General features: G+C 35.2%; 1 protein-coding gene across 10 annotated transcripts in view; it reads right to left on the reverse strand.

Annotated features, from left to right (window-relative positions):
- LOC124148564 (regulating synaptic membrane exocytosis protein 2-like) overlaps positions 1-16302 on the reverse strand; it is an 84373-nt gene that overhangs the window by 33573 nt on the left and 34498 nt on the right. For 6 of the 10 annotated variants that reach the window (XM_046519747.2, XM_046519738.2, XM_046519730.2 and 3 more), the window contains 6 exons: positions 13685-14334; positions 12615-13369; positions 8895-8918; positions 4547-4758; positions 1277-1391; positions 933-1040 (listed from right to left, as the gene is read on the reverse strand). In XM_046519747.2, the coding sequence (XP_046375703.1) occupies positions 933-1040; positions 1277-1391; positions 4547-4758; positions 8895-8918; positions 12615-13369; positions 13685-14334 (1864 nt within the window). Of the gene's footprint in view, positions 1-932; positions 1041-1276; positions 1392-4546; positions 4759-5145; positions 5220-8894; positions 8919-12614; positions 13370-13684; positions 14335-16302 lie in introns of all 10 variants that reach the window. The other 4 variants (XM_046519784.2, XM_046519765.2, XM_046519756.2 and 1 more) reach the window with 3 other exon arrangements.

A 16302-nucleotide genomic window follows, 5' to 3' on the forward strand; every position in this document is an offset into this window, starting at 1 on the left:
AAAAACAACATTAAATTGCAAGAATACCAACATAAAAGCACATAAATAAAGAATAATTGAGACATTCTAAGTCTGTATATATTGCTTATACACATAACCGATCAGATTTTACTTCTCTGAAACAATAACATTTCAAGTCATATGAAAAATGTCTCATACTATTCCCATGATTATTGGATTAGGATTTAAGAAAGTCAGTCATCTTACTAATATACTTAATGTAACATTATATTTTCCCATAGTACTAGAAGAATAAGCCGATTAACCAAATATCAATACATCACTATACACAATCCTGACCTAAAAGGGCCAAGTGTTTAAAGTAAACAGTTGTATACATATACCTCGACTGAAATTGAAATGCCTTCAAAGAAAGACATTACACTAATTATACACACATACTTTATCTCAAAAAGATAGCAAGCCAATGGCATACAGATGCCTTGTATAAAAAGTCTACTCTGTAAGACATGAAGCTGATGATATACAGATGCCTTGTATGGAATGCCTACTCTGTAAGATATCAAGCCAATCTCTGTAAGATATCAAGCCAATGACATACAGATGCCTTGCATGGAATGCCTACTCTGTAAGATATCAAGCCAATGACATACAGATGCCTTGCATGGAATGCCTACTCTGTAAGATATCAAGCCAATGACATACAGATGCCTTGCATGGAATGCCTACTCTGTAAGATATCAAGCCAATGACATACAGATGCCTTGCATGGAATGCCTACTCTGTAAGATATCAAGCCAATGACATACAGATGCCTTGCATGGAATGCCTACTCTGTAAGATATCAAGCCAATGACATACAGATGCCTTGTATGGAATGCCTACTCTGTAAGATATCAAGCCAATGACATACAGATGCCTTGCATGGAATGCCTACTCTGTAAGATATCAAGTGCATGATCAACACATACCTGGTCTAAGATGGCCAACAGTGTCAGCAATGCTTCCCTTCTTCACCTTTGCAATGAAAGCACCCAATTTTCCTTTTTCTGACAGCTTGCCACCAATCACTTTCAGACCTGAAAAAACCCAACATAGTTGATTTAATAATGTTCATTATGCATATTTCCATAAAGTCTAGCTGCAACACAAGTCACCTACGCCTGTTTCCCAGCTCCTGTATGCTTAACTGCTGGCTATTATCATTATGGAGTGTCATTACCATTGTCGCAGCTCCTCTGTTGTAAGAAGTGGTGACAGCTGGCTATGTGTGTGGTCACGATCTGTGCTAGCTTGTCGTGTGTGTGTGGCTTACCCAGTATAGCGCTGGAATCGCTCTTCTGTCCTCCTCCCTCAAGTGGGGTTTTCTTCAGGATCATATGACCAATCCACTTGGAGCCATCCGCTGATGGTTGCCAGGTAACAGGATGCTAGAAGCAACACAGTCTCATCATTATCATCAAAACCATGAGACCTATCATTAAAATATTGCCATTATTCTTACAAAAATCTCAATTTGGATTTGAAGTTTCTTTAAAGACAAACATTACATTTAGGTTAATAAAGATGTTTTGAAATATCTTTATCTTCACATGTGTACAGTATAATGATCAGCAGGAGAACCACAAAGGGACCACTGTAACATCTAGTGAGACGGAAGTAGTTTCAGATACTTCAAAATGGCTGTCCAGTAGCCAAGCATGGAAGTCTGTCAATGCAGAGCAGAAAGGTTTGACGTCTATGAATTCTCACAATACTTTCAACAATAACAAGAGAAAGCACATGCACTCTTCTCTGGCGTTTTGTGACATTAAAAGAAATATACCATTGAAATATATGTACAATACAGAGTTTCAGTTAAAAGAGGGTGAGTAGCAACTTTACGCTGCTTTTACCACTGTGTCAGTCATAACATTGCAGGGGAAACTAAAAACGGGGCTTCACACATTGTTTGCATGTTGGGAGTGAGTGAGTGAGTGAATATTGCTTAATGCCACATCAGCTTGCATGTTGGGAATCAAACCCAGGGTTTCAGTTTGACAATTCAATGCTTTAACCACTTAAATGTAAAAATACACATATGTGTATAGGGATTTCAACCAAAAAAATTGTGCTTGTTATAAAGTGTTAAATGTTCACTATATGTTTAAGAAATGAGCAAATATTATATTTTCCACATGATAAATTAAGTATTTTCTATGATATGAACATGCCAAAGTATGTAGATATTTTTCAACTTATATGTCCATATTTATGTTCAAAGCAGTACTTTTTGGTTCTCATGCATCTTAATACAGCTAATTGATGGAAACATGTAAACTTAACAATTTGATAACAATGTCAACATGGTGTAATTACAGATGCAGTTGAAAACATGATAACACACCCACCACCCCATCACCATAGTCAGAAGCTAGTGGGTGAAAACTGGAGAGTGACAAAGCAGACATAAATAGATGTTTCACATTTCTAAAGCATCATTCCATAAACATAACAAATTGATCTAACATTCCTGTTTCAGGTCATCCAAGCAAGTTCAGTTTGAAACAAATATATGTCTGTTCACCCCTTTATTGCACTTTGCCAAATTCTTTGATTCTTGATAACCAAAGTTCACTATGCACAGCAAAACAGAAACTCAAGATGACGAAATATGATGACTATGTTGACGAATACATTTACTGATTGTTTCTTGGTGATGGTGTGAGCTACATGCTCTCCACATGTCGAATAAAATAAAATCAATTTTGAAATATTCAATAGAAACTATTCAGAGACAAAAAAATTCTTAAACTAACTAATGAATTTGTTTGATCAAAATATTAAAATAAAAGACATTAAACAAAGTGTATTGATTGTTTTACATCCTGGGTACCGTTTTACAAAGCGATCTTAGCACTAAGGTGATCGTAACTCCCATACCTAAACACAGACTTACGACAGTCGTAGAGCTAAGGTTGTTTTGTACAACTGCACCCTGGACGGAATCCAAGAACTAAGTGAAAGGTTACATGTTTGCACTTTAATGTGACACGGACACAAGGTTTGTTTCCATGATCACATATCAAGTGTCCGGCAAGGCACTAAATGCTGCATCCCAGGGGTAAACACACAGACTGTTTCATGGATGATCCTCCTATGCCCCATATGTATCACATGCTCTTCATGCATACCGTATTCGACGTAATAAGCGCCCCGCTCTAATAAGCGCCCACGGCTATATTTGCTAATATATTGGCAAGTGAACAATCCCAATTAGCCCCCTTCCGATTTATCAATGTACACAAGACTTATTTATTCGTGTACAATACGCACCCTTGTGTTATATGCACCCTTAATTATGGGCAATTAAATTCTGGAAAAATGTATCTGTCGTATATAAACAGTTCAGACTGTCAGCATAAACCACGAACTTTATCTTTCAACTCTGTTTTTTCCACCAAAGTAATATTCTAATAAGAGGCCCCTATTTCTAATTTTGAGAGCGCCCTGGGCGCTTATTACGTCGAATACGGTACCTCTCGTCGTGATGACATTGAGTAAGAACTTTCTTCACAAGAAACTCCTAATCCATGTTCATCCATTTAACAAAACATTTTCCTTTGTATGGAAAGGAAAAGATCAACATTTTGCTATTACAAATTAAAGACAACCCATTTTTCACACAACAAAGGTACCTTCAGGACACAATATGTGCGAAGTGCACTAGCACTGTTTCCTCTTAATACCCTACTTTCCTTCAATTCACTGGTTTTTTTGTTAATAAGAGAACAAAAGTTAAATATTGATTTCATGTGTACTATCTTCCTGAAAAGCAATTATTGTGAAACAGAAAGTTATGAAAGAGCAGGTATGAATACATGACATTTATTAAAATAAAATGAAAAAACACTATGATTTAGTAATTTTACGCATTGTACACATCGATTATTTATATGTTTTTGTAATTTAGTCAATACTTAATGTGTATAAGGTAACAAAAAAATTACAAATGATATAAATGGGTTTTACAAATCAATATATAGGTGCAACTGTCACTCCTACTGTATTTGAAAAAGAATTTTGATATATTTAACACAAGAAAAATACACTTAAAATTGACATGATGGACATCAGTGTGACATATAACCTATCAAATATGCACTGAATAGTTAATTTCATAGAACTGGGCAAAATAATAAACAAAAAACACAAACTAATTGCCAAATTCTTTGGGAACAGAATAGGAAGAAATACACATCTAAACATTAGCTTCTGTGTTCAATGACAAAAATAAAGTCTCTATTTGTAGAAAGAAAACATTTCTTTTATCCAAGATACAAATGAAAATATTCAAACATCTGATAAAACATACATAAAATTAAACCTAAAACATAAATGTATTTAATTATCAAGTAAGAAAGAATTCAAAACAAAAACACTCTTCAATGTATAGTAATTCATTTCCAAAAAATAAGATCATTTCAATGCAAGCATTGGAAGAATGAGTGAAGAAAAAGGGAAAGTTCAAAGAAACATCGCCAAAAATACAAAGCAGAGAACAAATAAAAGCCAAGAATAGAGAAACTGCCTATAGTGCTTGTACCTTAAGCAAGTTAAGAAGGTCTTCATTCAAAGTTTGATTACTACTGGAAAACCCAGTGTCTATGCCCGAATCTTTTATTTGACGGTCCGACGACCCGCTCTCGTCATCGAGGGAGCCGCCTCGCCCTTGCTCAAATTGCAACATTTTAGCATGTCTATTTGAAGGCCGGGTGGACCTAAGAGAGGACCGATCGCTGGTGCTTTCTAGATCCCCTAGAAAGACGAGAAAACATCAAGTAAGCTGGAGTGCTTACTGGTACTAAATGTGAGGCACCATCCACCCCTGCCCGGCTTGGTCATCTACCACAGCTGCTGAAAGGTCTGACATCTTTCATCCCCAAAACACAGCTAGTCCTTCCACCCTTTTTAGGAAGCATCTAATTATGCCACTCCCCTCTGTCCATCAGGGTCTGTTACATGACTTTGAGGTAGTTATTTAAGATCATGTAAGAGTTGCTACATTTGACAGTCTTATATGGCAGTTTCTATGTACCTTTGCCAATTTGACATGCTTGTGTTTTGGAGGTGAAAGCTGTTAGAGAGCCGTGACTCGGAGGGATGGGCTCCGTCAACAACAAACATTCTTCATAGATAACTCACCGACAGAAATTTTTTGATTTTGGCAGCCAGGATTTCATCCCGTTTCCACTGTTCCTCTCCAACCTCATACTCCCCTAGATTCAAAAACCAAAATCATTTTTTCTTATCCTGTGGCCTGTGGAATGCAATTTATGGTGAGAAAAGACGAAGAGGATCAAATTTGTAGATAAATGTTTCACTGTAACTTCAACAATAGGAATACTCTTCATTTTAATCCCTGTTTAATATGAATTGAATGTTCGACATATCCACCACACAACTAATTTGATCATAATCTTAGCAATTTCATTCTGCGCTTAACAAGCAAACTATTACATGTAGTTTGTTCATTATTAATGTTTCATCTGCTAATTCGCTATCAAGTAAATCAAATATTGATTTGTATTTAACATGTTTACCAGCAAAGTCATAATGTAATGTTTCCCCTACATAACCTAAGCATAAAAATGGAAGTTATCTGCTATTATCATGATTGTCTGAAATAGAACAGTATTATTTGCAAATTAACGATCAATATACACATGCAAAGATGAAGGTAGATGGAGCAACACTCTGTCATATATACCACATGCAACAAATCTATTAACACTATCCTTGTGCCCAAATTGGTACATGTGTTTAGCATTTTCGTAAAATCAAATAACCTAACTGAAATATTGCTCCAAAATAACCTTCTATCAAAAGAAAAGCTTTTGATTTTATTTGTAAAATAGCAACTGAGATCTGCAGTTTCTTGCAATTATTTTGCAGATGCAAAAGTTTAAATGGGTATATTGTATCTTGTACAATCCAATTTACTATTATTGAATAAAAGAATCTATCTTACAGAAATTACCATTGATAATTTGCGTTTACTTGAAGAAAAATAATGTAGATTATGCACATATACTCAACAAAAAAAGTTCGGGGTCATGAATATTTTTAGGGATATATATTTGTAGTGAGTGAGTGAGTGAGTGAGTGAGTATGGTTTTACGCAGCTTTTAGCAATATTCCAGCAATATCACACATTGTACCCATGTCGGGAATCGAACCCGGGTCTTCGACGTGACGAGTAAACGCTTTAACCACTAGGCTACCCGACCGCCCATATTTGTAGTGAAGACTGAGCAGTTTCATAATATATCCCAAAAAATATTCATGACCCCAACTGTTTTTTTTTTACTTTATGATGTAAAATGAATTAGTACTTCTATTGAACACATATCTACAAGTCTTGTATTTTCATTATTTTTCTTCTTCTCAGACATTCCACAAAATATATTACAGATGATTTTTGAAAGACAAGAACACATATTTACTTCTACCAGAGGTCCTCATAAATGCATCCAGTCTCCTATGCAAAACATTGATGATGAAACGAGAGTGTGGCATGATGTGTATGTCTATTATTGTGTGCCACTACTTTGTGCATTGCTTCTATCTGCCACACCTAGGTAATTATCTGTGTACAAAATACTGAAATGATGGACAAAATAAAGGTGCTGTTTTTTCTAACAGAGCATTTACATTTGTGGGTGTATCACAGCCTAACATACTGTCAAACAATTGATGTGGAAAGATGACAATGGCTATCGTGATGTATTTCAATTAGGCAGATCTACTTATTGGATCTGGAGCCTTTTACTTGCTTTCTGTTCTGGACTAATCTATCTAAATTAATAAACGGTTTTATACTTTATATATGATATTATAACATCAAATGTTTATTTGGAAGCAGAACAATTGGGTAATTTCATATCATTAGGGATATTATCATTTCATCTCTTACTGATGCGAAAAAAATGATGATAAAAATTATCATAAACTATGAGGTACGTTTGATCCAACTAAGTATTAACAGTTTTACATTTACACTAAATGCAGAAATTCTAAGTGAATCAAGCTTTGCTTTGCATATTTGAAACTCTTCACACTAATAAACAACAAGAATACAGTACTCTTTATGGAAAAGATATATCTTAGAATTAAGTCTCAGACTGAACCGAATCCTTCAAGACTACGAATGAACATCTTCTCTGATGGTCTTTCCCAGATAAGGAGTACTGTATTCATCTATATCAGCAAGACAAGACTAGAAATCATACAACTAAATATGTCACCACTAAAATGAGACATACAGCTCTCAATATCATGATAAATAGTAAAGCTACCAGATTGCTGAAATTGTTGGTAAATCTGTAGTTAACGCATATGTGAGATTTGTATGTGACAATCTCTGAAAAGAAGAAACTCTTTAAGCAATTTATCATCAGAAAAGAGTGAAGTCTAAAGTCTTACAAATCTCACATATCTCACGGAGTGGACCCGCACTCACAGAAGAGTTATAACACTGTGTATCAAACTGTCATTGCGCGATCAATGATCTGCATCCTGAGCGTACCTGGCAAATGAGCGGTTTCCATGCAGGAAGCAATAAACAAAATATTTGTACACTGCATGATAGCATATGTAATCTGATTAAATGTAAGTATTGTCTGTTTTGTGGTCATTACTATACATGCTCTTAATGCTTAAACGCACCCAGTGGCGACAGTTTGACACAAGCGTCATATTGCCCTTGGTATTCATGGCTGGGCATACCGATAGGATGCCCAGACAATTTCAACTCATCTGGTAGCCAATGTGCTCTACACCCAGCTACACAAGTCAAAATGGACACATCTGAAAAACTAGGGCTTACAATTTCATGATGGAAATATACATCTCATTGATGTTAAAGACCGGGACATTACTGTGGCATTCATGGCTAGGAATGAACTATTCAACTATGAATAAGCTTATAAATTGATGTGTAAAAATGTGTATTAGTAAGAAATGAAGAAAAGAATTAAATATTGTTTGCCTGTGAAATTAGGTTCATTATATCATATTACACTTGCCATAGTTCTTAATCATTTTAACTAAAATGTAATAATCAATTCGGAAATGAAAAGAGCCTTGAACATAATGCATTTTCATTTAGGCATCCTCAGATATCTATCACAATATTAGGAATATATGTTCATATTAACTGAAAAAAATTGTATTCATGTATCCAAAAAAGGTGAGGAAAAAATATAAAGTAAGAAAATATATCCTACACCTTAAACAAATTGTTGAAGATGAATGCAAAATTGGCAGAAATATGTAAAGGAAAATATGATTGATTCATAGAAAATAACTAACTACCATACACTTGTTATGCCATATGTGCATGAAACTTGAATAAAACAATTAAAGAAATAGTATTTATAAAACTATTTAATTATTTAAACTATCCTCATACTTGAACAATGAAAGATCTGAAACGTAAGCTCTAATCACAAATAGAAACAACGGAAATGGGGAAAAGCATAAAAATGATACAATATCTGCTTCCAATAGATTGAATAGCTCAGTCCTGTTATTCTTAATTTATGTAATTATTTCTCAAAATAAATTTATCAAACATATAACTTTTCAAACAGTAGTTGGTACAGCTTTTATAAGTTCCAACAAACTATGTAAAAAAGATTCACTAAAAGTTGTTGAAACAAATATCAGTAATAATTATTAGCATGATCATGAACTTTTGAGTTCATTGTGTTATGGCTCCAAGGTATGCAATTTCTTTTGCCATGTTGCCATTTATAACAATGATGTCTTCAGGTTCTGAAATATTGTGATACCATCACAAGAATAAGCCTGTTTTGCAAACAATCCAGTTGATCTTGTGTTCAGGGTGGTGATTGTATTGTTCAGCAGGAAGCCAACAGTTAGAATCTTACATTTATGTGATCGCAGTCGGGAACCTACACCAGCCACCATTGCAAGATGAAAGGAAAACAAAAGCCAGTTAAAATGTATTCAAGGATTGAAACTGGTAGGAATGACTTACAATGAACACTTTTCTCTTTGGTCCAAGGTAACATCATTAAACGTTTCAGCATATTCGCTACTTTGTTCAGTGTAGCAATCACTACAAAAATTGAATTCGTAATTCTTTGAAAACAAGGATCCCCTAATGAATTCTCATGAATCCCTGATATATGTATCAGCCAATCTAGAATATACGAGTGAGGAAAAGAATTTGCAATGGCATGTACTTTTTGATAGCTTTAAGGATGTACACTTTTCTGATAGATGAAGTGAATTGTTGCCAATAAAATAACTTAACGTGACAAAAAAGGCATATTTTGTTAAATTTTAAGATCTTTATCAGGTTTAATAAAGAGAATTCTACCTCGTTTCGGTGATATCACAACAAAATGAAAATGTTATCAATAGGACTTTACCAAAGGAAACACATGATTCCAAAGAATACCATGTGTTGTGTACATCATATCCGTTTCTGTTTACTGAACTAATTATGCATAGAATTCTACATCATGTACATACTTAATAAGGTTCCTAATTACGTACATATCATGAAACCATGCTTTCACATAGACGGAAAAATAATAAAAATTATAGATATAATTCTTCTTTCTATATATCTAACATACGGAAATCAGTTTTGAATAAGGACTCCAGTTTCAACCTTGGCTGTTCGAGTTTCATGGCAAAATGCTTTGAAGCTTTTCACATGTCTTATGTGCACTGAATTCTGTAGGCCTAATGCAATGAAACATTGATCTATCCTGACAGATCCATTTCTGTCAGAAGTTTAGTAGAACTATTTAATCAAATGTAGATATTATATATGCCAGCTGCTTTAAATTTAAATGTCAAAGCATTTTGCTTGGCTGAACCATATAGCGATAGAAACCATTCACTTCTTAGTCATTACCTTCAATATGTTTATGAACTGCTTCAAGACCACAAATGTCAATTTTTGAATTGAGGTTTTGTTTTATAGCAAAATGGAAATAAAATGAAATCAAATTCACAAAATGTTCTACCATAAAGCCAAATGTTGAAGACATTCTTATTCTGTATACATTCCACATTTCCATCTGTGTGTAAATAAGATTACAAACTTAGTGACTGCATAACAAAATTTGACAGATGAAGCGATATTCTTTCATATGAGAACAACACAAACACTGCATCTGTCCTATATTCAAGCCGATGTATCACAAGTGGTAATAAATGTTCTCCATTATCATAACAATTATAGAAATAGTTTCAGCAAATCTATATAATTGTAAGTTATTACTGCAGTTTCAATTTTGTTCTAAGTGGTATATATTCACACTGTTAATGCTGACAGCAAATTTGTTGATTTTGTGTTGGTCTGATTTGTTTTCATTTGACAAATTTCTTCTGACTTTATGGTATTTCGTACATAATTGAATATGACTAAGAATGAATGGTCTCCAATTATACAATTAAATAAAAAGCCAGCAATTATCATATACATAATTGCTATTACATTAACACACATACTGGCAGGAAATAAATGTCATTTGACTGCATATGATATAAAACAGTATAGACCCAAGCAACAGTGATAGTTAAGCTTTACACTATGTCCATAATATTGCATTTTACAGCAATTGTTTTCATGGAATTTATACCTTGGTGCTGTGTAATATTAATAATTATTATAAGCAGTGTTTAATATTTAAACAGTATCTTATTTCCATGTACCATCTGCAGTAACAATGAATAACTTCTGGTTTGTATTGCCATATTTCGGATCCATTAATTGCATTTGGTTTTGATGAAATATACTACATGAACCCTTCATAGGCTGAACAAATTGTAACAATTGGTTCTCAGGCATAGACTCTCAACATGTTGATGCCGGTAAGAAGTCTCCGTACAGTATTTATAGATATTAAATATGATTCTTTTACACAAAGCTGAAACGAAGCTTAATTGAAGCTTTGTTCCCAATGAGACAAGTGCACGAGTGAGTGAGTATGGTTTTACGCCGCTTTTAGCAATATTCCAGCAATATCACGGCGGGGGACACCAGAAATGGGCTTCACACATTGTACCCATGTCGGGAATCGAACCCGGGTCTTCGGCGTGACGAGCGAACGCTTTAACCACTAGGCTACCCGACCGCCCCGACAAGTGCCTGAGAACCAAGAATACAATTCTTTGCCTTGTCGAAGCCTAACAAAACTTCTCATATTTATTTGGTTTAATTGACAATACAAATCCTCACAGATATCAAAGATATGAGTTTTAACTGAAAACTGTTCTCCATTTAAAGAATTACAGATCTGCTGTAGATCTTGAACATCAATTAACACATCTGATGGTTACATCACATATATGGAAATGTGTTTTAATGACAATAGATAGTTTAATTCCACTATGAAAGCGGTAAAGCATTGACGTGTTCCATAAAAACATGGAAATATCATTTTATTTGAGGAAGCATAAACTCAATTAGACTAGCTACTTTTTCATGGCCTGATCATTTAATGATTTAATGAAACTGATATGGTTTGATGTTCCAGTGTCATTATGATTGATAAAAGAATGAAACTAGTTGCTGGAAATACAATGTATTGTACAATCTATTTAATTATCAACGTCACGCATCACTAGCTGAGAGTTGAACACAACCGGTTGACATCGTCCTGCATTAGTTTATCTCATTATCTGTAACAATTTGTTGACATCGTCCTGCATTAGTACATCTCATTATCTGTAACAATTTGTTGACATCGTCCTGCATTAGTACATCTCATTATCTGTAACAATTTGTTGACATCGTCCTGCATTAGTTCATCTCATTATCTGTAACAATTTGTTGACATCGTCCTGCATTAGTTCATCTCATTATCTGTAACAATTTGTTGACATCGTCCTGCATTAGTTCATCTCATTATCTGTAACAATTTGTTGACATCGTCCTGCATTAGTACATCTCATTATCTGTAACAATTTGTTGACATCGTCCTGCATTAGTACATCTCATTATCTGTAACAATTTGTTGAAATCGTCCTGCATTAGTTCATTGAAAGAACTATGACATTTCCAATGACATGTATTTCAAACCTATTCGTTACAGAGGATCCTACTCATTTTGATTTGTAATCATTAGATGACAAGTGAAGTTTTACATATCTGTAATGGAAACATATTTCAAATGATTTAACAATTATGTTCAAAAATGATTGACATGACATTTGTCAGGTGAAGTTTATATCATATGATCTTATCAGGATTGGAAGTTGGTTATAAAACAACGCAGATAGTTTAAATGTCATATGCAACATATTCAACATTTACAAAGAAACCCAAATGAACGTGTTGATGTTTGTGTTTCTGTACAATTTTATCAACAATATACTGGCTTTGTCAAAACTGTAGTGTTATTGAGGTAACAAGAGCTTGACAAATCCAAAAATGTTGATTGTTAAAACAAAAAATGTCATGAGATATGATGTGTCTCTAAAAGTGTAAGTAGAGATATGATTGTTCAATAACACTGTCCCTGGGTTTCAATGTAAGTGATTTAGTTAAATATTAAAAAAAGCAATCTTAATTCTTTATTCAATATATCGATAAAAAAGAAATTTTGGCATGTTTTTAAAGTTTTTACCTTTTTCGCTGACACTTTCACTTTCAATCTCTTGCTCTTCGCAGCTGGAACACTCTGGGGTTGACCGTATCTCATCGTCAGAGCTACTCAGGGAGTGTTGTCGCTGCTTCTTACCTCGCTTGTGTTTGTGAGGTTTTGGTGGTGGTGGGCGAACACAGTCAGATGGATCTGAACTCAGAGAATCATTGCGTAACATACTTTCTAACTTTTTACGATTATTCCGTGATGTCCTTGAAGCAGCAGAGCTAGGATCTAGATGTTGTTTCTTATCACAGAATCGGTCCCCATCTCGACCTTCCTCTGAGGCTGTTAATTGTGTATCACTTGCATGATCAATTAATATTCTATGCCTTGGCACTTGAGAATCTTTAAAATTTTCAATCTCTAATTCTTTATTATAACGGTCCCCTCGTTCTCGACTGGGTGACCTTCGTTGGTCCTTCAAGCTACGCTCCCGATGATGTCTACTGCTTCCACGTCTTTCAACACGCACATCCTCATTTTCAGTAATGCGTCCATCACGAGCATCCACACCTCGACCCTCACGTATATCCTGCGAATCACCATGTGTACCGCGGTAATCCTTTTCGGGATATTCTCGACGTCCATTCACAGGTGATTGTCGATAACGTTCTGTTTGTCCATCTTTCCGTCTGTCCTTGCCACCATCTTTCCGTCTGTCCAAGTCTCGATCATCCTGGCGCTCACCATGTCGTCTATCATGTGAAGTTTGAGACACCAGTTCTCTTCCATCCCTGCAAGAGAGGAATCATCCCCTAGACATTGTTAAATTATCCCTTTACCATAACTTCTGAACACTTATCTTGGAAGATTTCCTCAAATCTTCTGTACCTTCGACCAAAAGAGTGATAGCAATACTCCGAGTTATTTTTTCTCAGCTGACACAAAATAAATTTCTATAGATGCCATAATTGACGTTTGGTGTCAGTGAAACCAATCGTTCAATAATTTCAATAACGAAGGCAGTTATTTTTCATGTTAAATTACTTGCTTGCACTAACATTTGTGTCAAGTCAGATCTACGGATAATTAATCAGCATAAGACATACCTATGTCTCTCTCCTCTTCTTTCTGTTGGTTCTCGATGTTCCTTCCCACGTTGCCCAGTTAATGCCCTATCAGAAGACACTTCCCTAGACCTCTGTCCCCTATCACCATGACGATCACGCTCCACGTGATGATTATCTGCATAGCCATCCCTAAATTTTCTATCAGTCTCTGACAACCTGGACTCACTGTGAAATCTGTGTCTCGCAGGGCTGCGTTCTTTTCCCCTACCTCTTTCTATCTGTCCATGTTCTCGTAACTTTTCCTGTTCTGAGATTATTCTATTATCACTAGAAGACCCGGGTCCAGCCGGGCTATTCGTCAGATCTGCTGATTTCTTCTCTGTTAGTGCATCTGACATTGAATACTGTCTCTTGAGTTCTCTCCCTTGTAAACTACCTGTTCGACTAAAATTCGATTTTTCTATATTTTCCTTCTCAGATCCTTGACTACCATCTTGTTGGAGCATCTTTTGTTTCTTTTCATTCGGCGGGCTAGTAGTGTCTAGTGATTTTGTTAATAATTTTTCACATGCAGGATTTTGTTCAGGCATGTCTAAAGACACTGGTCTTGCCATGCCACCATGATACCAAGCACCTGTCTTTGCAAGCAGTTCTTGTTTCTTCCGACATAAATTGCATGCCCATATAATCTGAAAACAGGTAAATATTAATAAATTAAATCATGCATCTTATGTCAAATCATTTGACACTCTCGTTGTGGGATTCACAATCTGTAATTGAGTCTGAAATGAAAATTGAAAAGTCTCATGTTATCTTAACAAAGGTCATGAACATACTTCCTTGAATCAACATACGACAACTGCGTAGGCAATTCTTTTCATGGTATTGGTTAATCTTATTTCATTATGAATATTCTGGATACAGGTTGATGCTTTCATGTTGAACATACTTATTAATATCTCAAAACAATAAATCAGTGTTCCATGAAGACGACAATATCTTCAACTGCAGCAGGAATGTCCCGTCACTGGTGCCAGGAGGAACCACCGAGGAACCACCACGGATCGGATCCAGGTTACATTCCATGTACACATTCACAGAACTGAGATACTGAAGACAATTTTGCAACAACAGCACAACTAAAAGCACTTAGAAGAATTCTGCACAGTCCCTGATTTCCCTGAAGACGATGTAGGATGGCCGCTACCAGCTTAAAAGTGTTTCAAAGCTGCTGCAAGTGAGCTGTGACTAGATGGATATGTGCATGTTTGTATTAGCACTCCAATAAGCTGTTACTGATACTCATAGTTGTCAGCCAACTGGTATCTCTTCCACACATACATTACATACATAAATTATCAAGCTACGTTCATTTCATTACCATAAAAACAAGTTATGATGGACAAAACATCTTTCCATATGATTTTAGATGTAGGCAATTTTGATAAATTTGAAAGAGAATCAAACTTTTTTCCTAGTATCACATATCTGCTTGCAACAAATTTGAAACAATGGGGAAAATACATGGAAATAATTTAGCTCTCATTGTTCCACCAAGTATATATAAGTTTTAGCCATGTATTTCAGTGAGATGATAATTTATGTTTCCTGTAAACATGATAAGGATTGACAAGAAAGAAGGGGAGATTAGTGTCTGAAGGTTAATTGTTTTTGTTTGTTTGTATTATTTCCTGCCCAAAAAACAAACATTTATACATCTGTGAAATGTTCATTGCCAATGTCATTTACTCCATTTATCATTGTCTTCAAACCTCTGGGTCCCATAAATCTGTTTTTCAAGAAACTAAAAAGATTAACTGGGAGAAGATGAACAATATGTAAAATGATCCTTCGAGGAGCAACAAGACAGTACAGGAATGAATTCATGATTGACCTTATAATCAACTGGAAACAATAATTTGGCATTGACATTTACATACAAGTAACAGTCTAACTGCTGGTGATAACATGACAGATTACACAAGGCCGAGCCGTGTTGGATACATACAATTGCTAACACTTAAAGGTCACCACTGAGACCAGACCCTCAGACCTCAAGTATCATGTGTCATGAACATGACTTCCCTTCTTGTCAGGGAACTTGGGAAGATTTTCTGTTAATGCCTTCTTCAATTTGTCATAGCCAACTCAAAATGTCATTGCTCTGACCAATGGTTAATGGTGTGACTTTATATACTAATCCAGTAGTTTCCACTGTCGACTGTCTGTTGACTGTAAATACTTGAGTCAGGTAATTCAGAAACAACTTGGATACTAAGGGATACCAAGCATTATCAAGGCTTGTCATCAAAATTCCTTTTACTTATTTTGTGTTCTTGTTAATAAAAATAAAAGTAAATATCCACAGGAAGTTAAGATCTTGGATATATCATATTGCATAACATCATGAACATAGCTGTTTGAAGTATTGTTCAACCATTGCACATTTAACTGTTTATCAGTCATTATAATACAGCTCACTTATGTTTTCCTAAGGCAGCCTCACATTGTGGTCTGGGAAATTCATATTTTTTTCAGATTCACTCGATATTATCATCTTCCCAAGGCAAGGGCGTTAACTGACTATAAAGTCCAGTTTCCATCCTTGTGGAACTAGGCTTGAATTTCTGGGCTCTATCGTAACGACACCAGTGGCT

The sequence above is a fragment of the Haliotis rufescens genome, unplaced genomic scaffold (assembly GCF_023055435.1).
Source record: "Haliotis rufescens isolate VD_foot unplaced genomic scaffold, xgHalRufe1.0.p SCAF_1, whole genome shotgun sequence".
In the NCBI taxonomy this organism is placed as follows: domain Eukaryota; kingdom Metazoa; phylum Mollusca; class Gastropoda; order Lepetellida; family Haliotidae; genus Haliotis; species Haliotis rufescens.